General features: G+C 41.4%; 1 protein-coding gene across 4 annotated transcripts in view; it reads right to left on the bottom strand.

The window, feature by feature from the left end:
- Nucleotides 1-24194, bottom strand: part of FRY (FRY microtubule binding protein) — a 329930-nt gene that overhangs the window by 200819 nt on the left and 104917 nt on the right. For all 4 annotated transcript variants that reach the window (XM_033416130.2, XM_049701100.1, XM_049701101.1 and 1 more), the window contains exon 2: nucleotides 7894-8093. In XM_033416130.2, the coding sequence (XP_033272021.1) occupies nucleotides 7894-8093 (200 nt within the window). The remainder of the gene's footprint in view (nucleotides 1-7893; nucleotides 8094-24194) is intronic.

Here is a 24194-nt window from a genome sequence, read left to right on the forward strand (position 1 = left end):
TCCCACATGCCACGGAGCGGCTGGGCCCGTGAGCCATGGCCGCTGGGCCTGCGCGTCCGGAGCCTGTGCTCCGCAACGGGAGAGGCCACAACAGTGAGAGGCCCGCGTACCACAAAAAAAAAAAAAAAAAAAAAAAAATTTGTAACCATGTGAGGTGATGGATGTTGATTAAACTTATTGCGGTGATCGTTTCACAATACATCAAATCATTATGTTGTATACCTGAAACTAATACAATGTTATATGTCAGTTATAGCTCAATAAAACAGGAAAAAAGGAAAAATCAGTTTGATTTGACGACTAACTTTAAGAAAATTAGATATTTCTCCCTCTGATGTTTTCAATAAATTTAAACATACGAATGAGAAAAAAGAAAGTTATGAAATTTTCCGAAGTTGCTTTACTTAGTTGAATAATCCAGCTTTTCACATTTGGGGCCATTGACTTCCCAGCACAACCTGGCACGACAATGTTCCTACTTGTCTCCGAGACCCCGATCCTCAAGGGCCTGCGAAATTTCCTCTTGGAAAGCCTTGGAAAACCATTCTATGTGGACTTGCTTCAAATCCCTGGTTTCATTTCCTAGGTCCTCACAACTTATACCCGCGTAAATATTTTGTGGGAGACAACAGTGAGCCAGTGGGGCTGCTGCCTTCTCTTGTAGACTTTTGTTTGCCTCTGTCACCTCCCAGAGCATAAATCCCTAAAGGATCCAGACCAGGTCTGCTTCAACCAGCTTTGGCTATACCTTTCTCATTGCCAAGGCAGAGATCAGAACAACCATCTGACAGTAACAGGGCATGGCAACAGCAGGCATCCAACCACCCTGTTCAAGCTTCCACTCCTTCTGGATGAACACAAAGAGAGGAAGCCCCAGGCTGGCCACCAGAGAAACATACCAGAGGATGAGGTTATTGATTGATACCAATTCCTCGATGACAATGAGGATGATGATGGCGGTGAAAACTGAGTACCTAGAACGTGCGAAGAATTGCGTCACAGCTCCACACATTACCTCGAATTCTCTCACCCACCCCATGAGCTAGGCTCTTGCAAATGAGAAACAAGGGAGACTGACTAGCTGGTCCAAGGCCTCACAACACTAAAGAGGCAGCATCAGGATTCAGATCCAGATCAAGCTGAATGAAAAGTTGTTTTATCCCTTCTTTTCCATTAAATCTGCAAAGTCAAGATTATGCGAGCTCTTGAATTTCGAAAAGCTGGAGAGCCTTGTCTTTTGGAAGAGAGTTTATTGAGAAGGTAATTGCCTGTGACTCCAGTGACAGATGCTATATAACCGGAGAGACTCAGAGATAATGAGAGCGTATATTCTGAGGCTGAGTCCGACCGCTAAGAGTCAGCCTGACTCTCTTCTTCACACACTGCTCCGGTGAAGTGGGAGCAGGTGACCGTATCCATGAATAATGAGGTATCCTTAGATGCCCCAAGGCAGAAGGCTGAGAATTAACGTCCCTTGTACTCTGCAGATTGTAGGGCATTCATCTGCCGAGGGGTACAAAGGACAGAACAAAATCCATTATTATCTGTTTAGAGGTTGGCAAGACGACCCTCAGAAACACACAGGATCCTACATTCCTTTTGAGCTACTATATTAATATTTTTTTTTATAGTTTTTTTCTTGTTTTTTTTTTTTGGCTGCATTGGGTCTTCGTTGCTGCGTGCAGGCTTTCTCTAGTTGCGGTGAGCAGGGGCTACTCTTTGTTGCAATGCGCAGCCTTCTCATTGTGGTGGTTTCTCTTGTTCTGGAGCACAGGATCTAGGCATGCAGGCTTCAGTAGTTGCGGCACGTGAGCTCAGTAGTTGTGGCTCACGGGCTTAGTTGCTCTGCGGCATGTGGGATCTTCCTGGACCGGGGCTTGAACCCGTGTCGCCTGCATTAGCAGGCGGATTCTTAACCACTGCGCCACCAGGGAAGTCCCTATTAATATTTTTTTCATCCATTCATTCATCTATCTATTCATTCATTCATATACTCAAAAAACACTGTCTACTGTACATAAAGGAGATTTTCTAGACACAGGGACGTGTGTGTGTGTGTGTGTGTGTGTGTGTGTGTGTGTAGATAAGACACAGTTAATGCCTGTAGGAACTTAAAGACTAGTAACGTGCTTCTTTAACTTACAAAAAGTCTGTATCCTCCACCCCTAAAATATAAATTTTATACCATAAAAATATACATTTTATACCAAGGTCTGATATATATACACACAACTGAAAGTTCCGTAAAACAACATCTACCCTTAAAATCTATAATGTTCTCTGATATTTTCTATTCTAGTCTACTCTAATACTCTTACTTAATGAAGGCAGTTTGCTTGAGAAAATGATATGGCGGTTCAGGTAAAATAGAGATTTACAAGTGTGTATATCCACAACTGCATAATTGTGTGGAGTCAGCAGGGAAGAAATCAAGTAAAGCTTTCAAAGGTGTTTGAGTTGGGCCTTGAAAGACAGGCAGGATGGAGAGATGAGGGGCATTCCAGGAAGAGGGGACAGTGTGCTATACACACGTTGGCCGGCAAGCACAGAATTGAAACATAAAGATCCATGGAGGAAGAAAGGTAGGCTGGAGTTAAATCAAGGAGCAGAAGGGTGTGATATGAAGGATCTGAATAAGAGAATGAAAGGGACAGGTTGTATTTAGGGGAAACTCATCAGGCAGGATCAGAAGAGGAAGACTTGGTGACAATCCCCTCACTCTCCCTTTTATTCATCTTGGGGACACCCCACCTCGCCATGGGAACGTCTGCTTGCACAGGAACCTCACAGTGCAAAGACCCACCTGCCCTTATCTGCATGAAAGGCAAACCAAGAATTGTGCAGAGGGCTTTGGCCGGATAATGGACAAACATAATGCAAAAACTCACATGCTACAGACACTTGGAAATGTTGAGTGGAGTATAAGATTTTTTTTTTTAAAGGCAGAAATGAGTTCACAAGAAAGGAAAAGGGAAATGAAAGGCAGAAAGATATGAGGTGATGTAGTGGCTACACAGGGAGAGGACTACTGGTCTCGTTATGTTGGAGGCTTTTTGTTGTTTTCCACTTGGGGACACGCAACAAAGCTGTGAGCCTTGAGAGGTGGGACACTGGAAATAAGACACCTATATAAACCCTGGTCCTAAACAATGAAACAGTGGACTAGGGACAAATCTATGCACTGGCACAGGAAGATGAAAAGATATTCCAATGACCCCTGCCTGGGTTCTAGGTAAAAACAACAACAACAAAATCCTCCCCAAGAACTTGAAACCACAGTCTCAAGTCTCACAAGAGTTTGGAGCTTACATTTATATCACCTTCTAGGTGCAGAAACTTGCAAACCAAGAAATTAACGTAATATTTGGCCCAGATGGTGAAGACTCGGGGGCTAACCTAAAAGAGGACACACACAGAAATGTATGTTTAAGGTGATCAAAGACAGAAAAAAGAAATGCTGAACGTTAGGAAAAAACCCCTAAAAAAACCTAAAAAAATAAAACCCACCTAAATAGATTTTAAAACAGTACTTCTAGAAATAAAAAATTCTATCACCAAAATTATAATTCTCACTGGGCACATTTAACAACAGATTAGACATAGCCCAAGATAAGATTAATAAATTGAAGATAGACCTGAGAAAATTACTCAGAATGCAGTAGCCAGAGACAGAGAGGTAGAAATAATTAAAGGGTAAAAAGATATGTAATATATCATGAGAAGGTCCAATGTACATCTAATATGTATGCCAGAAAAAGAGAAGAGGAAAAGTGGAGAAATGGCAATATTCAAGTAATTAATGGCTAAGAATTCTCCAGAACTGATGAAAGATATGAACCCTCAATTCAAGAAACATGCGTCTCAAACAAGAAAATAAAAATAAATCCAGGGTCTTCCCTGGTGGTGCAGTGGTTAAGAATCCGCCTGCCAATGCAGGGGACACGGGTTCGAGCCCTGGTCCGGGAAGATCTCACATGCCACGGAGCAACTAAGCCCGTGTGCCACAACGACTGAGCCTGTGCGCCTAGAGCCTGTGCTCTGCAACAAGAGAAACCACTGCAATGAGAAGACCGCTCATTGCAACGAAGGGTAGCCCCCGCTCGCCTCAACTAGAGAAAAGCCTGTGTGCAGCCAAAAATAAAATTTAAAAAATATATATATATAAAAAATAAATAAATCCACATCTAAGTACACAATGTAGTGAAACTGCAGAACACTATACACAACGCAAAAAACCATAAAAGCAAACAGAGAAAAAAGTAAATAATCCACAAACAAATAGCAAATCAACCGGACTCTTCAACAGCAATGCTTGAGGCAACATGGTGAAATATACTGTCAAAAGTCTAGAAGGAGAATAAATGTCAAACTAGAATTCTATTCCTAGCTGAACTATCACTGATAATTGAGGGGGAAATATGGGCATCCAAGATAAACAAGACTGAGTGATTTCCCACCCACTGACTGTTACTTCAAGAACTACAAAAAGATACACTTTGGGAAAAAGAAAATTTAAACCAGAAGAAAGGAGTAGGAGGCAAGAGGGAAAGCATCTGTTACATTGTTTTCTGTACTTTTTCTGTTTTGAAATAAAAATATAAAAAAGATACAGATGACCCAATTTACCTTGTTTAAAACACTTCGCTTGGGAAAGGTGAAATAATGGTACCAGCCAAGAGCAAATGCTATCAAATGACCCCATGAAGCAACAAAAATACAATAAAATTATTGACTTATCCATAAATATTAATGAATATGATCTGAGCATCTTTTGGATACAAAGAACAATACTGCTGAACCAGTGAAAGATGTTTAACAAGAAAAATATCTAATATTTTATTTTGGTAGAACATTTTTGTTCCTGTCCTTTCTTCCCCATTTAAGTTACCTATTTGGATACTGGTAATTCGTAAATACAACTTTAATTTAATATTGTATATAATTGATCCCACACAGTCTAACTGATGTGGATTTTTTAAATAAAACTGAAAAATACAGATTCCTGAGTAGCCCCATAGATAATAAATCTATACTACAAAATTTTTAAAAATTACCTTTGCTATTCCATACAGGTTTTAATTATATTAGAGATAACAGAATACAACTTTGTGATATGCTACAAGCCGACATAAATCCAGGTTTTTAAAAGATTCAACATCTTTCTAAATAAAGCCAACCTCAGCAAAAGAAATAGTAGGGCACATTTATTCGGAGTTCCCTTTGAATGTACTACACATGCATCAAAAATAACACCTCTTCTCGCTATGGATACAGAACAAATGCCAAATGCACACTTACATTAGAATCAGGTAACAAGCCACAGAATCTACTCATTTATTGCCCCATAAGGAAGCAAATACAAGGGCAAAAATTACTAAGCGCTTTTCAGCAGACAAGAAATGGAAATGGCACAGAAGCTTACATCACTGCCAAAAAATACAAGGGGAGTAAATAGTCTCTTTTTATAAAAAGCAACGATACTGAAAATTGATTGAATACATTTCTTCAGCTAAAAACACAATGTCCATCTACTTGGCCATCAGCATCTAATAAACTCTCTCACCCTGGGCACACAACGAAAATTTGCTGATGAAGAGGACTTGCACTTTTTCTTTTCCATTTTTCTTGTTTGGGGACCTTTGTCTCATAGAAAGGAACACAAATGGCTACCTCTAATTAAAAGAAAGCTGTGGTACATGTTACTTTTTCAGACATGATGTTCACTCCAGGAAGAAAAATGTCATGCAAACACGTGCCAAACTGAGTAAACTCAAGATGAAAAAGTTAAACCTAAACTATTTTACTTCATAAATTCTTAAGTAACAGTATCTAAACGATTATTTTGGAAACAGGGGTGGCTCAGGATCTAGCCTTTCAAGCACCTCTTTCAACTACTGTACAACTTCCCAGTTTCTTGGGAAAATCCACCATAATACACAATTTCAGAGAGCCCTGGCCTGCTACTTTGGCACTGTTCCACTGTCAAGGAGTGAAACGACTCTTTTTTGTGCCTTCCCAACTCTCTCCTCCTTAACTCCCCCCGTGATCTCTGGAACCCAGGTGGCTCCCGACCTGCACTGGCAGGGGGAGGGGGCCTGGGCTGCCTCAGCACCTCTCAAGGAGCTCAGAGGGTCCCAGGGATCGGGACTGTTTGGAGCAATGGCAATTTGGGCACGTGAGTTTTGGACTCAAGTTATGGGGATCCCTGTATTGGCTTGTTTAAAAAAGTGAAAGAAGGTATCTTTCCATGAAAATGACTGGCAGTAGAGTGCAGAATGGTTCCGAGGTGGGCTCTGAAGAGAACGAGCTTGAAATCAAATCAATGCTGTGTGACCTTGGGCAATTACTGTCCCCTCTCTGTGCCAGCTTTTCCCATCTATAAGGTCATCATGAAGATTAAAGGACATAAGTTAAGCACAGTGCTTGGCACATAGTAAGTGCCCCAGAAATATTAGCTATTATTAGTAGCAAGAGTACTAAAAACACAAAAACACGGGTGAATGGGGAAAAGGTACAGTACTAAGGTTTCATTTATTATAAATGATTGAAACTGTAAAACCAAGAAAACATTTTCCTTCATAGGAAGTTAGTATTCACTGATCTAATAAAAACGTTAAAATGCAAAGTTTGTAACTTTCAGGCAACCATACACTTAAATATTCTTGAATTTTGATTCCCAAACCTGAAATTGTGATTCTTATAAAGGTTATTTTTAACAGATGATGTCGAATATCATCCGTTACGTATTTTTTTGAGACTTGGGCGGTGGGCTCACTATTACATTCAATTATTTTAAGCTATGATGCCTTAAAGCAGCAGTCCCCAACCTTTCTGGCACCAGGGACTGGTTTTGTAGAAACCAGTTTTTCCACAGAAATGGGGGGCAGGGGATGGTTCAGGCGGTAATGCGAGCAGTGGGGAGCGAGCCGCAGACGAAGCTTCACTGGCTCACCCGCTGCTCACCCCCTGCTGTGCAGCCCGGTTCCTAACGACACAGCTCAGTGGCCCGGGGGTTGGGGACCCCCGCCTTAAAGCCAACCCCAGACCTCTTCTCCTGTCCCAGTCTCCTCACAGGAGGTACAAAGCCAAGCTTCATACAAAGAGCTGCGTCACTCTGAATTCCTTTCCTTTCTCTTATTGTGTGTGGCCTACCAAGGTCAGAAAACAAGTAATCTGAATCTTCCACTTGGACTTTCTTCCTTTCTGACTGTCCTTTGGAGATTTAGCACACTGTCCTTAGAGCCCCTGTTGAAGTAATGAACATAAGACGGAAGCCACAAGCCTTATTCTGCAGCAGGATCATTTGCAAAGAAAGATACTGAGTACTGACGTTGAAGGGCATTATCTATCTAAGAATGGACCTAAAGGTAACTGAGTCAAGAATTTCCGGTCTTCCGATTTTCAGATAACAGAGTGGTATTTCTGAATGACTCACCAAAAAATTTCCTCGGATAAGATGTCACTGAGACCATATGTTCTCAGACTGGGAGCTCAGGCCAGCCCTTGAAAAATGACGATTTTTTTTTTTTCTTTTACTTTAAAAATAGGACAAAAGATTTTGACGAAAGTATATGACACAGCAGAGGCTACGAACACAATTTTTCTGTGATGAATAACGTTAAATTAGGCTGAACGTGAAATTATACTTATTTGTCCTAAATGCAGTGGTGAAGCGCGCTGCTGAACTGTACTGGCTAAGGACTGTTTTGAAGTCCTGCGTCCACAATTTTTTTCTTCAATCAGCACACTGAACTATTATCTTTTAAAAATTACCTCTGGTATCAAACATTTGGAAACTAGGGGAAAAGCCATCCATCCTTTCTTAGCGCTGTAACATCGATCTTCAGTGTCAAGATGAATTTAAAAAGATGCAAGTCCCCTGTGCATACTCACCAGGGGTTCTGCCATGATGATTCGAATCTTACGCTCAGCCTGAGTGGTGAAGTTGACAAATAAACTCTTGAGGACATATTCTCCAGGTTTGCTGTCTGGGTCCACACTGATGGGTAACATGGCTGGTGGCCCTTTCTCCTTTTGTGTGCCAGATACGGGTGGAACTGGAGGCTTGATATAACCGTTGCCAACTGGAGAAGCTGAAAACACAGAATGGATATTCTTACTGGCTGAAAATAACATCATCAATATTCAGATGGGCTATGTTAAACCATAAATGTAAGGATATGAATCACATGAAGAATGCTGTACTCAACATCATAACCTGGCCTTATGGTGTTAGGATTTAACTATTTTGATTACATAAGTGTGTGTTATGCCGTATATATCTTGAAATACTTCTGGTTACCACATTGTTTTAGGTAAATTGTGTTGCAAAGACATGATACAGCTGAGAAATCCTAAAACATTTAGGATGTTTTTAGCTTCTTTTTTACGTTCCAGGGAAACGGACTATGAAAATGCACAGGGGAAAACAAGTGATTCCTTGTCCTGGTTTGCCTGATAACCAGGAGCATTCTGTCTTCTAGATTCATTCTAATAATGGAAAAGACTCTGGGGTCGTCCCTTCCAGAAGTTTCCAAGAACAATTTTCAGAAGCCCAGCTGGCTCTTGCTCCTGAAAGGGATGCCCCTCTTGAAGGATAAAAGGCTCACGCAGTGCCATCTATGCCATCCAAGGTGCGGGTTCGTTTCCCTCTCACCATCCTTCGGTTCAAGTCGGGATGCCCCTCCCCATCCTTTATAAAATGTGCAGATTCCCTACTTGGATTAGATCCTGAACAGAGGCCATTAGCAGAATCTCCAGTCAGGATGCAGCAAACGGACCACTGCTTTGACAGTTACAGAAAAAGATTTTTTTATTCATAAATGAAAATTTCATGTCTCCCTACTTTTGACTACCCTTTGACATGTTGAATTCTAACAAGGACTAGCCCCTTCCACCTAAGTACCTGTAAGATGGTCAGTTAACAATATTCAATGAAAGAAATATGAGAGTAGGTGAGCTTAGGTGACAGGCATTAGGTATGCTGAGGAGAGGACGATGATAAAGTAGACTTTGAGAAGGAAAACTAGATAGTTTGGGTGACTGGATACAGAGATTAAGGAGAGGAGTGAAGAAAAACAAAAGGCAAGACTTGAATTTGCCACGGGCTGGCAACTATTTACACAGTATTTACATTGATTGTACTTACAACTACTTACATAGCATTTACATTGTATTAGGTATTATAAGTAATCTAGAGATGAACTAAAATATACGGGAGGATGTGCATGGGTTATATGTAAATACTACACCATTTTATATAAGGGACTTGAGCACCCATGGATTTTGGAATCTGTAGGGCTCCTGGAAGCAATCCCCCATGGGCACTGAGGGCACCCTACAGTTTGAGTCTATTCCTCTCCACTGCTTTCCCTGCTTTCTATCCAGCCGGGCTAGCAAGCCCATCTACACTCTACAGTCCGGCCACTACCCTCTCCTCCACTGGCTGGGTCCAGGCCCTGCCCTCCACTGTCCAGTTTGGACATTGGTTTGGCTGTCAAGAGAATGGGGGTATGTCATCGATAATAAAGGAGGGAAAAAGTTCTCCATGAAAGCTGAACACACTTTTCTCAAAACTACAAATAAATTCAAGCCTTCTCTTAAACTTCTTTCTATCTCAAGCTAAATTCTGAGGAAGCCAGGCAAAAATTTTATTAATTGTATTAATTTTATGGAATTACCAGCGTGTTCTCACGTCATGTAGATTCTCTGTCATCTTTCTTACTCTTTCCTAACATCCCCTCCTCTCTACTTCATTTAACCTGCCATACAGTTGGGGACTCCCTTACATCTGGAGGGTCTTCCCATATCTCAACTACCACTAAACTTTAAGAATACGGCCTCTCAAGTTATAAAAATAAAATAAAATCGGTTGTATACGATTCCATTTTCTCATTTCTCCATTCTCACTAGCTCCATCCTAGTCTAGGCCTTTGGAAACCTACGGCTAGATTATTACAGCAGCCCCACTGCTGGCTTAATTCCACTCATTTCACATACCAAACGAGCCTTCCTTCAGCTTAATTCGAACACATCTCTGCTCAAAATGTTCAACGGCTCTCAATTCTCCTCATCCTGCTTCAAACACATGGCCTGGTACTGAACGCACCCAAGTCGTGCTGATGGCCCCGCTGGCCCAGGTGTGCACCGTTCTCACCTGCACCTTCCTGCTGGCCCTCTGCTGCTGCTTTCCACTCTTCTCTGCTCATCTAATCCTCCTGGCCTTTCAGAACCACTCTTACTCTCATCTCCATGAAACCTACTCCACCAGGCCCATCCTCACTGGTCAGTCTGTTTGACAAGGTTTAAACGTTTAACTCTCGCGCTTTGGCCTTGTACATCCTGCATGACCTAAGGAAGGCTCCAGAGATGGCTGACAAGTGAAGTCATTATCAATTAGTCACGCAGTGTTGCTGAGGGTTGGCTCTGTAACTGAACCACATACTTTTCTGTGTCCCCGCACAAGACTGTAGCCTCCCAGATCTAATACAGAGTTCTTTGCACAGGTAATAATAAATCTCTTTAAATAAATAAATGACATCTAACTTTATTTCTGTATGTCTTGACGGGATTCGTAAGGAGGGAAGACTATGAGAAGAATCAGTGGTCACAGTTTGAAAGGAACAGGGTGAAACATTTGCAGTGAAGAGTCATTAGTAAACGGCACTCCTTGCAGCTTACTGAAAGGTACTATTGATTCTAAAGGGCATATTCAAAATCAGGTGATGCAAATGAAGTCCATTCCTCTGCCCTACCTCCCACCCTAAGTGCAAGAACCTGGTGGAAGTAGGAAGCCTCCCAGGTCCAACCTACAGAAGGACGTGGCATCTCCACGAGATATCTTTCTAATGTATCAAGGGCCCTGTGCCACAGGACTGAGACTGAAACAGAAACCGAAGAAGTCTAAGTGGAGGACTTTTTATTCCCCTTAGTTTTCCACAGGACTTAATCCGTTTCTAGAAGACAGCAATAGTCAGGTTGATGGGATACAACTGCAAGACCAGATCCACCATCATAAGGCTCTGGGGCTTAAAAGTCCTAACTATAATGAGAGAATTTTCCTAACAGCGACCTGTAGCAGTCCTCCTGCAAAGCTGCATCTTCAACCAGAAGAGCTGAAATGCAGGTATCAGAATGTCTCCCAGACAACTCTTCCATTTAAAAGGCCAAAGTACCAATTCACTGCTATCATAAAAAACGGTATCTGCCAATACTTCAAAGCCCAGACATCCTCGTGAGTACAAAAGTCTGTGTGCACAGCCTTAGCAAGCGGGAACTATACAAGCCCAGCGGAGCCCTGTGTCAGAGCTGAAAGCGACTCAGGGAGAGGGTGCCCATCATTCTGGCTGCAAACAGACCAGCTGGGCAGATGGAGATGCCGTGAGAGTTAATGGGTAAGTGTCCTTGAACCAGACCCACTCCCAAGTTTTAGAAAGCCCTCTTCATTCCCACCATAATTCATAACAAATTCTAGCTTTTTGTTAGGATAATTTTCATGGCACCTTTCAGTGACTCAAATTATAGATTGTTACCAAATATAGTTGAGAAGCAGAAAATACATGTTCCTGGTACTCGAAATTTAGTCATAGTTCACACTAAACATTAGATCACTACCATTGGAAAAAAATCGTTATCTCCTCCCTCAGCACTTGATTGCCCTTAATCTACACATAACTAAGATCAACTGTCTAGTTTCTAAGTTCATAATAGTCTGGAAACAGAAAATTATAAGGGAAAGGTACAACATCTATGGGTAGATGCACTAACAGCAGCAGAAGAAACAAAGGCACAACTCTCAAAAGCCAGCAGAACTTAAAAATGCAGTTGCCTGAAGCCAGTTAGTACAGGGCCACAGAATAGGACACTGGGGGCAAGGATAGCTCTATTCTGCAGGCTGTCATGATTAGCCTTCACGATAACCCTGAGTCCCGTGGAAGGGTTAGAATAAGTTCAACATCTAGTCCTGTAATTGAGAAGGTGAGGAAAAAGAACGATATAAATTTGCAAAAGGTTTCCATTTCAAAAGGAAAACACTAAAAACGTTTTGGTATATTAAGGGGTCAACTTTGCTCTCAAAAATTAAATCTATTTCTTCATAGGTCTGATTTTTAACTAAAACTTCTTTTTCATCGAAACACATAAACCAACCACCAACTCAGTAATTGCCACACTAAGGCCCCCTTTTCCAGCTCTGCAAATGCAGGCGGTTACAGTCTGACCTCTGTCTCCTCTGCTTCCGCATTTGTGGATTCAACCAACCCTGGATGGAAAATGATTAAAAAAAAAAAATTCCAGAAAGTTCCAAAAAGCAAGACTTGAATTTGCCACGGGCTGGCGACTATTTACACAGTATTTACATTGACTGTACTTACAACTACTTACATAGCATTTACATTGTATTAGGTATCATAAGTAATCTAGAGATGAACCAAAATATACGGGAGGATGGGCATGGGTTATAGGTAAATACTACACCATTTTATATAAGGGACTTGAGCACCCATGGATTTTGGAATCTGCAGGGCTCCTGGAAGCGATCCCCTGTGGGCACTGAGGGATGACCCTACAGTTTGAGTCTATTCCTCTCCACTGCTTTCCCTGCTTTCTATCCAGCCGGGCAAGAAGCCCGTCTACACTCTATGGTCCGGTCACTACCCTCTCCTCCACTGGCTGGGTCTAGGCCCTGCCCTCAGTCCACCCAGCTGCTCTGGATGGTCAACATCCTCTTAACATGGGACCTCTGGAAATACGGATCCCTCAGGATAAAAGGGTCCTGACAGGCCATCATCTCCTCTTCCCCACCTAAAGACAAGTCGAAGGAACAATTTAACTTGGAGTAAACACTTTTCTCATTTGAATTTCTCGTATGTGATGGATTTTTAAGCTTCAACTCCACCTGCCTTTATCCTCTCTCCTTTTCTTCATCTCATCTTCCTATTTTCACACAACAGCTCAATGTCCCTAGAAAGTCACTGAAACCGGTGTTCCTAGGGGCGGGTGGGGAGCTGAGGCGGGGTTGAAGAGAAGAGCATCACTTTCAGATATTAATCAGGCCTCTAACTAGTGAATCTTTGGAAATTTGCTTTGCTTATATTTTCCCATTTACATTTTAATCTCGGAGGAAACATGTTCTAATTCTTCTTTGGTCTTAAATGGGTTTTGTTGATGCTATTTTATTACTTTCATGCTAAATTCTGTTTCAGTTGGTTCTGCTGGATGGTTTCAGGAGGTGTTTTCCCCCTTTTACTGGGTGTCTACTTCTTCTATCCAGCAGGCTCCATTCCTTAATCTGTTAGAAGTCCGTTTTAGGCTTTTGCGGCCCATTCGTTACCTCTTTATTAGATCTATTTCTGACCGCAAGTGATGATCTTTTGAGAGTGACTCTTTTTTCCCCTAATTTCATCAACTAATACCTTAATTTTTAGCCTGACTGCTCTTAGCTGGCTACGGTCTTCAGTACAATTTCCCTGAGTTACCCACATTTCCACGAATTCCTAACCTCCTAACTGCAACACCAGCACAAACAGCTCCAAAACGCACGGTGCAGCTACATTTTTATTGCGACACTAAGGAAAGGAAAGGCTGTAACGAGTTTCCCTGTGTAAGTGCCCCAGAGGCTAGAAGTGGCGATCTATGTTACAGGAGAGCAACTGTTTTTCTCAGTTAGGTTTTCAGACACGTTAATACCATCGCTCGTTATAGCCTACCATCCATTCATGCTTTCACCCATTCACTTCAACCAATATTTAATGAATGAGGGCTGAGGCTTCAGGCTCTGTTCTAGGCACTGGGAAGATAGCTGTGAACAGATGGGTCCTGCCCTCATGGAGTTTACAGTTTACTGAGGCAGGGTCATATAATCAGCAATTTCATGTGTGTGTATACACACACACACACACACACACACACACACAATGTGTTAGACTGCAATATGTTCTAAAAGACGAAGGGAAAATTAAATTGAGTGAGCAAATAGAGGAACCTGCTCTTGTCTATCTGCCCAAAGGTGCTTAGATGTTACAGTCTACAACTGTTGCGGAGAGGGATGAAAGACACGTGCATTCTTGGTGTCCAGAAAACCCAGAGCGCTTGCCTCAGGCAGGGTCTGCTTTTCTGATCCATCCCTGTGGCCTGCCTGTATCTGTGTCAGTTGGATTGGAAATGAGAGTTTTAACCAGCCTGTGAAGGGCATGAATCAAAATGCTGACCAGACACACGGCTTCTTCACCTCCTTCACAAAGTACAGGACTCAGAAAAGGGGGCATCTCTGCCAGCTCTTCAGCAGCTTACAAAGACAGACAAGCAAACAGCCAGCTTTTCAAAACACTCAATGCTTCTTCTGATGTTTCCATTACTGGAACCACACCGTGAGCATTTGAAAAAGAAAATGGTTTACTTTTTTTTTAAAGTATCCTGAGATAGTATGTAGTAACTGTTCAGAGTAGGTACTCCTCCTAGAAATGAAGGTCTATTTAAACAACTTTACTTTCTAGAGATCTAAGTAACCTTATCTTTCAAAATAGGAGTAAACTGATTAGATTTCTTTGTTCACAGTTGGGTATACATTATTCTTTCTGCCAGTTCTCGGTGCCTCGCTCATTTTAGAGGTTTGGAGAGCAAACCCCTTTTGTAACCAAGAACTGGGTCCTTCTTTAGGGCCATACGTCCCCCCCTCAATCCCTCCTTTCCTGTAAGACTTATTTTGTTTACTGGGATTACAGGAACATTGCATAAAACATAAACCAAGGATGACGCAGCTACTGTGAGAACGTGTCACACTATGTATAGACCAATAATAAATTGTCCACTAATGCATTTATGAGGGTGCTTAAGAAATGGCATTTTAAAGGGACTGCAAGTACTCAAAATGACCAGAAACCCTGAAGGTCATGGAAAGTAAATTAGGACAAAAAGAAAAAACCCTCCAACTATGATCAGATGATTTATTTTCCTCTGAAGAGTATTATTAAGAAGTGGAGGGCTTCCCTGGTGGCACAGTGGTTAAGAATCCGCTTGCCAATGCAGGGAACATGGGTTCGAGCCCTGGGCTGGGAAGATCCCACATGCCACGGAGCAACTAAGCCCGTGCGCCACAACTACTGAGCCTGCGCTCTAGAACCCGCAAGTCACAACTGCTGAGCCCGTGTGCCACAACTACTGAAGCCCGTGTGCCTAGACCCTGTGTTCTGCAACAAGAGAAGCCACTGCAATGAGAAGCCCGCGCACCACAACAAAGAGTAGCTCCCCACTTGCCGCAACTAGAGAAAGCCTGCACACAGCAACGAAGACCCAATGCAGCCAAAAATAAATAAATAAAAAGGAGAAGTGAAAGATATTGGGATAAGAAGAAACAGTTAGCTTGAGCAACAGAAAAATATTTAAGGGATAGAAGATTCCTAAATAATAGTATATATTTCAAAGTAGGTCAATAAAAGACTACTAGGCAAAAATACTCAGAAATAATTTTTGCCTTGGAAGAGAAATATATTCAATGACATGTTAAGTTCTGCTTAATTAATTTCCATAAAGTTCTAATAATGTGAAATGTTCCTCCCATTTTTGTTCATTAAACACATTCCTGTTTTCTCTTACACTATTTAGCTCTCAATTCTATAATTCTCAAATTGTGTTCCTTCAAGTTTCAGGGTTCACAAGATATCTCTAGGACAATTAATATCTTTAATCCTCAAAAATAATCCTAGAAGGTCAAACAATCTCCCTTTTACAGATAAGACCATGTAGGTTCAAAGAGGTTACATGATCTGCCGAAGGTCACAGAGCGGTTGACTCAGGATCTGAACCCATGTTTACCTGACAGCATATCTTGTGAGCTTCCCGTATCACCCTGTCTTAAAACACAGCAGTTGCTTGCGATGAAGACTAAATAATATAAGTCCCTTTACCCACCCACAAGGCTTTTTCCCCTGGCATAAACTAGTTTGGGGACTTCAAGGGATGACAAGATAAAATATAAATGTTGTAATTTGGAGAATGAGGCTTCCTGTGGATTAGTATAGATGGTTATTTTCTAGAAAGACTCATACAACCTCCAGACATGGGTCCCATGCCCAGTTGTATGTCTTCTTCACCTTGAATGCATCTTTTAGGCATTAGAGGAGGCTAAGAAAGGCTAGGAGTACAAAAAAGAATCAAGAATTGAAGACCCGAGACTTCCCTGGCAATCCAGTGGTTAAGACTTCGCCTTCCAACGCAGGGGGTGTGAGTTTGATCCCTGGTCGGGAAGCTAAGATGTCACGTGCCTCACGGCCAAAAAACCAAAACATAGAACAGAAGCAATATTGTAACAAATTCAATAAAGACTTTAAAAAATAGTCCACATCAAAAAAAATCTTAAAAGAAAAAAGAATTGAGGACCCATATAAATATATGAAATCTGATTAATGACACACCTTAGAAAGGTCTAGAGACTATTCTTTCCTGATGATATAACCTTTAGCTGGTTGTTATCCTAAGAAGAAGCAAGTGAACTTGAAGGCACAGTTCTCTGTGTTTACTTCAATCTGCTGCCTCTCAAAACCGTTTTTGTCTTCGGTCTCCCAAAGACTGAACACCTTGGAGAGAGTGAAAAAGTTCAGTAAAGAGACAGTAAGCATCAAGTCACTGCCCTGTTTTCTTTCTCTCTTCCTTTACCTTCCAGTATTTTATCTTAGAGAAATGACAGTAACACTTGAGTGATTTCCTTTATAAATGTCTGTCATCTGCTAAGATGCAATTACATGGACTTTCCCCTGATCTTCCAAGTAAGTACTGTCATCAGAGCCTGAGAGAATGTTTGCCAAGATCTGTGAGCAAAGGAAGATGAGGTTACATTGACATTTCAAGGTCCATTCTCACCAAAAGGAGATAGAATAACCTGCTAGAGGCGGGATAATTCTCAATTTCAACTTCTGTCTTCTCCCGAACAGAACTGACATGTGGCTCTCATTCATGTGGCCCTCACTGGCCATCCTCTCCTCTTTCTTGTATTTTCTCCTTTCTACTGTCTTCCTCTTATGGCTCATTTTATGCAGTAAAGTCTCATTAATTTGAAATTCCTTAATTTAAAATCTATGATACATTGGACAAGGCCTTGCATTCTTTTATGTTAGCTTTGAAAAAGATTTGCTACCTTTTGATGTGAATCAGGGGTGCTCAGAAACTCTGCACATCAGATTCTCCTGGAAGGCTGGGCCCTACCTGATTCAGGGGCTCTGGGGTAGGGCTTGATAATTTGCATTTCTAACCAGTTCCCAGGTTATGGCAATGCTGCTGGCCTGGGGACCATATACTGAGATCTCTGAGGAAAGCAAAGGGGACCAATTAATCCAGTTGATAGAAGTGTTTTTGTTTTTTTGAAAATGCAAGTTTTTATTATCATTACTATTTTTTTTCATTTTGTTTCTACATTGTGTTTCTTAGAAGTGTTTTTCATTCCTTTTGCCTATAGCAAAACTGATATGTTTCATGAACTCCAATAAGTTAATGCTTTGTAGGCAAAACAGAGGAAGAGCACTGAATGGAGAGTCCAAGGTCTGAGTCCCAGCACAGCTGTGTGTGTCCCTGGGAGAGGAACCTGCAGCAACTGGTCTTTGCTCTCCTTACCTGTCCTTCTTAAAGAGGCCAGGCCTCGTTGTCCTTTCTAGCTCCAGTATGCTATGACTGTATAAAAATATGCACTGACGGGCTTCCCTGGTGGCGCAGTGGTTGAGAGTCCACCTGCCGATGCAGGGGACACGGGTTTGCGCCCCGGTCCGGGAAGATCCCACATGCTGCGGAGCAGCTGGGCCCATGAGCCATGGCCGCTGAGCCTGCGCTCCGGCAACAGGAGAGGCCACAACAGTGAGAGGCCTGCGTACCGCAAAAACAAACAAACAAACAAAAATGCACTGACGCCATATAAAACATCACTTATTCAAACACTTAGTAATCAACACTTGCCTTCCCTGGAATTAATATAAACCAGTGAGATTCCATTGTCTGTCTTCTCTCTAGAGGAAACCTTGACAAATACTCCTGACCCTTCCAGTTCTACCTCCATTTCTGCTCTGGTTCCCACCCACCTTTCTGAGACTGGCAACTCCCTACACTCCAGGTAGACATAAGAGGAAACCTAGCTTCATGCTGAGCTGTAAATTCAGGACTCGTGTCAACATTTTTTCAAAAACATTAGGTGCTGAGAGTCTGCCTTTCACAAAACCCTGTAGTAGACCCAGAAGGACAGAGGCATCAACTCTGTTCCAGGCCACCGATTCGCCAGACTTTGTGGAATAGATGGCATCTGACCCAAGGCTTAAAGGACAGGTAGGACTCTGACAGGTAGAGATGAGAAAGGCACAACCCAGGCGAGGGCTCAGCATGGCAGGTGCCTGGAGGCATCTGCTGAGGGTCTCTCCTTGTCCTGTCCTCCCTCACCCGCCCACCACGCATCCTCATCACAGCACACATGCACAGACTCTGTCTTCACCAAGGAACTGAGAAATTCTCAAGAACGGGACCACATCTTGTCCTTATCTCAAGCACTGAGTACAATGCCTAGCACAATTAAACAACTGTGCTTACTTAATGGAACCACACCCATCTGATTCCACAGCACACAGCCTTTGTGTGAATGAAATCACTGAACAAGTATATATATGAAAAACTTAAACTCCTAAGTCCTATAAAAATGTAGGTTTTTGTCTTTCTCCAAGTCTCCAGTTGGTTTGCAGTGGGAGCTGTTCCACATGTAGATGTACTGTTGATGAGATCACTGAGGGAGGTGAGTTCCTCGACCTCCTACTCCACCATCTTGACCTCCTCCTGTGCATAATTTTTTTAAATTTATTTATTATTTTTGGCTGCGTTGGGTCTTCGTTGCTGTGTGCAGGCTTTCTCTAGTTGCGGCGAGCGGGGGCTACTCTTCATTGCGGTGCACGGGCTTCTCATTGCGGTGGCTTCTCTTGTTGCAGGGAATGGGCTCCAGGCACACAGGCTTCAGTAGTTGTGGCTCGTGGGCTCTAGAGCGCAGGCTCAGTAGTTGTGGCGCACGGGCTTAGTTGCTCTGCGGCACGTGGGATCTTCCCGGCCCAGGGCTCGAACCCGTGTCCCCTGCATTGGCAGGCAGATTCTTAACCACTGTGCCACCAGGGAAGCCCCTGTGCATAATTTTTTAATGAGGAGGCAATAAGGGGAATTTTCTATCCAAATGACAACTTCCTCTTCTCTAGTCTTTCTCCTTTGCCATTATATCATGTCAATAATAAATATTCAGTGCCTTACCCACTTTTTATATCATTTAAAAGTATTCAGTACTTTACAGTTTTTTCATCATCCTAATAAAAACCTTTGACTCTTGAAAAAAATGTAGGTTTTTAATTCTTATTATTAGAATTAAGGTCTTGGATGACAAGTCAACGAGTTTGGATTCTATTTGAAGCTAGCCGGTTTCTGGGAGGAATGCTGATCGATATTGTTGTGTGGGATGGGCTAAAAAAAGGGCTGTTTGAGGGACAACACAAATTAAAGACCACTGTACCAACTCTGAGAAAAACAATGAAGGTGGGAACCTGTATGGGGCCCATCAGAGCAGAAAGGAAGGTCCTACATCTTACAGAGATGATCTGAAATCCTATCACATCACGATTTTCCAATAAGAAAGTCATGCAAGATATGTTTCCCTGGTGAGATGTTATAATGGTTAAGGCATTGGAAAAACTTTTTTAGAATACTGACTCTAGAAGCTTTCTCAAAATCCCCCCACACCGTGGCAGGAGTTCTTGTCCCCCCAAGCACTGAAAACTGTTGGCTAGGTATTCCTGGGAATAGCAGAGGGGTTCCCAGTCTCCTAACACTAGAACAGAGCAGCAGGGCAGAGAGGGAATTGTATCTTGCCCTATGTCCATCCTCATCAAGTTTTCAAAACAGCAGAGTTAATATCCATTTACAAGAAACAATGGGGATGTAGGAACAAGTTAAATGTCACCCTAAGGAAGCAAAAGAAATAATCCAGAATTGGGTCCATTTTATAAGAAAAGTGCACTAATGTCTACCAATCAATGGAAGAGATGAAAATAGTATGATTAAAGGAGACTTAGGAGACAGAGCAGACCTTCTTTGAATCATGACTTGAGCAAACCAACTGCTGGAAGACATTTAAAAAAATGACAATCAAAGCAATTTGAATATGAACTGGATATCAGGTAATATCAAAGAATCATGGTTAACTTTGTTAGGAATGATAATGGCATTGTGGGTAGGTTAGAAAATACCTATATTTTGTAGACTGTATACTGATTATATAGAATTCAATGAAGTGATGCCCATATTTGATTCAAAATACTTAAGAGAAAGATGGTGTACATGAAGTAAACATGATTAAATCTTGATAACTTAACTCTGAGTGATGGAGATGTGTTGTATAATGTACTATTCTTTCTCCTTTTGTGTTTGTTTGAAAATTTTTCATAATAGAACATTTTTAAAAGATAAGGCTCATTTGTAAAAAGTTTCCATTATTGCCTTATAGCGGGCAATAATGAAGGAATGCTATCTTAGAACCTCAATTCAAAAAATAAATTATTATATAAGAAAACTGAACACCATCTATAATCTAGGTTTGATCACGTAAGTTAGAATGTTCACTAAGATTTCAAGTCCAGCTACATCCTGTCACATTAACTGTGCTGGACCGAATGGTGTGTATCTTGGAGCACTTACACTTACAACACACAGCAAGGGTGAATACAGGTGGGATGTCATTCCCCTAGGTGTCCTTTTTCATAGTTATGTTATGATATTTCAGAAATATTTTTGTCTGAAAATACTATGAATGCGATCAGTTAATCAATTTGCTACAAATGAGTCCTTAATATGGATAAGGTGCTCTGCAAATTTCAGTGGAGAATACAAAGATAAATTTAAAGTGACAATTTGAAAGATTTTTAAAATTTATACATTCAGTCACAAGGTGCCACAAGACAGTGTCAGGTTGATGAGCCAATGGACGAGCACATGAATTTAGGAGAGCATTCATTAATTTGTTCATTGATTCGGTCATCAACTATTTACTAAAAGCCCACTCTGCTGCAAGCAGTGTGCCACCTGCAGTGGGGGAAGGCAGGTGCGACTCCTGTCCTCATACAGCTGATGGTACGTGGGGTATGTGGGGGAGATAGGCATTACATAATAAACACACCCAGAAAGAGAATCACAAATCGAAGTGCTATGAGGGCTGAAGAGAGAAAAGGGGGGAACTCAGAGACATAGAAAACAAGCTTATGGTTACCAAAGGAGAAAGGGGGGCAGGGGAGGGATAAATTACAAACTTGGGATTAACAGATACACACTACTGTACATAAAATAGATAAACAACAAGGACCTACTGTATAGCAAAGGGAACTATATTCAATATCTTGTAATAACCTATAATGGAAAAGACTCTGAAAAAGAACATACATATATACAACGGAATCATTTTGCTGTATACCTGAAACACTGTAAATCAACTATACTCCAATGAAAAAAATCCTACGAGAGAGACAGACAGGGTGGACATATCTGTGACTATGGGATCAGGGCAGGACCGTCTGGGGTGGTGACACTGACACTGAGACTTAGAAATTACTGATGATAGATACAGTCAGAGAAGCCTGCAAGGCAGAAGAGAATGAGAGCAAAGTGGGGGGAAAAGGATGCCTCATGGTGGCCCACTTGCTCGCTTCCTTCTAGTTTTATTAGAGGTTCTTCTGGCCAGACACTCCTTGGCACCTCCTCTTACTGACAGCCTCCATCCCCTTTACCCAGCTTTGCCCTCCTGCAGAGTGCCGGCCACCTCTTGATATTCAGTGATATATTTTGTACTTGTTTTCTATCTGTCTCCCCTACTACACTTAAGTACAACAAGGGCAAAGAATTTGTGTAAGTCCTCTTATATCCTCACTTTCCAGCTTAATAGCCAGTACTCAGTAAATAGTTCTTGCATTAAGAAGGAAGGAAGCATTAAGGTATATAAGGTCATGAACTGTCTCCAGCCTAGCACCTTGATATTCAACCCAAGACTCACATCAAGTCTACTGGGAGAGCTCCTTCTGCCACCTAACAGGACACTGACAAATAAAGCACCAAGATGCCCAGGAGGAGAATGTTATATCAAGGACGACAGCACGTCATTTCGGTGGAGAAGTTGACTAATGGTGTGTTGAGGAGGCCTGGCTTATGAAATCTTTACAGCAGAGCTTGTCAAGTGCAGGTTGGGACCTGTTAATCATGAAACCAACCGAGTGGGTGCTGACCAGCATGACTGCAATGAAATAGAAAAGTGTAGAAGAAAAAACAGCAGAGCAATGACACCCTGCATAGTGAGGCGAAGCACTGTTTCATGATACTTTTGTTTCCAGTCTCTGTCTGTGCCCACAGATATGTACGTGAGTGTGTGCTCTGGGACATAACGCAAAATGTGTTTCCCACTGTGGGGCGTGGCCAAGAAGGCTCTAGAGGCTGCAGGAACAGCAGTCATTTGTAGGCTGCTGTCTAGGCGGTAGCCTCAGGTCCACCCAAAAGGACAGACCCAGCTTCTTGAACTACTTTATTAGAACCATATTTAAGCCAGAATCAAGGGTAAGAGAACAGAAGTTTCTGCAGCTGCATGAGTGGGCACGTGGCACAGGGACCCAACCTGAAGTGACAATGAAGATAGGGCAGGCTGGATGTGCGGGGACGGCCACCAGAAAGCAGGGCCAGGCACTGCCCTTTCTTGACATTAAAGGTCACGAACCAAAGTTTTAGCTGTTCCCTTCAGGATACCCTTGGAGACTACATGATGCAGGGCGGGAGGTGAGGGGACTTGAAAAGGAGTCCGATCCTACATATGTCTTTGTTAATATAATATATATCATAAAACAATATACATACAGGGGGTGGGATGAACTGGGAGATTGGGATTGACATACCTACACTAATATGTATGAAATAGATAACTAATGAGAACCTGCTATATAGCACAGGGAACTCTACATCACTTTGCTGTACAGTAGGAACTAACACAGCATTGTAAAACAACTATACCCCAATTAAATACATAAATAAATAAAGCATGTTACTGTGCAAAAAAAATACATACACATCAGTATAATATACATTACAATACGCATTCTACTATAAAATATATACACATATATGTGTATGCAATAATCTACCTATACATATGTATAATATAGATGTTATGCATATACATTATTAATACATATGATAACACAAGATATGCTTGCAACATCTGGAGTGAGAGAAGGACTTCCAGTGCAGGGTATACAATAGAAACTCTATAATTTTTCCATGAACTAACTGAATAACTGAAATCCTTTATAGTCTGGTTAGTTTTTTATTTTGTCAAGATCAAAATATTTATTAAATTCCTGGTTCATATGTGCTTATTTATTTAGATGTCAACTCATTTAATAAAAAATATTTTAGGTTTTATTAAATTCTTAAGTCGTTACGGAACTGTACAATGACTGTAAAATTCACTTGATACGTGCCTACCACAAGTTTATCATCTAAGGCAATGATAAATCTACCAATTCACAGAAAACATATTAGTTGTTACTGATCTCTTAGCAGTTAAGTTTATATATTGTGAGCAAGAAAGACAATGAGTTAAAGAGAAGTTGAGATGGCTAGCAGAGCATGGGAGTGGTCTGTCCAGTGGTAACACAGCAAGGGTCAGTAACATTTCCAAGAGACATCAAACAACAAAAGTATTAAGCATTTCACATAAGTCCTATTACAATGCAGCATTTTTTCCAAATGCATCCATATGTTTTGTCTTTTAACTTGTATGCTTGTTATACATGAAAAAAAAATCTCTTGAGAGGAAAAAGTTTCCTAACATACACTCCACTTTTATAAACCATAAGGGGTAAATTAATGACTAATAGAGATTTTATTCCTAGAAACAGAATGGTATTATATGTAAATATCTAATAGTCTCATTAGAGATAGTGCACAATAATTAACCAGTAATTAAATCTCCCAAATCATTAATAAACAAAATGTTTCTTCTCTATTAGAGCAGTTTGTTGTGCGTTTACCATTTACAAATTAACTTTTCCTCCACCTTCATTAAATAGAAAGTTAAATGGTGGATATCCAAGATGCATGTAATTAACTCTGTGTCATGGAAGTTACCTCTCATTAAATTTTTGGAACTCCTGTACAATATT

Source organism: Orcinus orca, chromosome 18, assembly GCF_937001465.1.
Source record: "Orcinus orca chromosome 18, mOrcOrc1.1, whole genome shotgun sequence".
Taxonomy (NCBI): Eukaryota; Metazoa; Chordata; class Mammalia; order Artiodactyla; family Delphinidae; genus Orcinus; species Orcinus orca.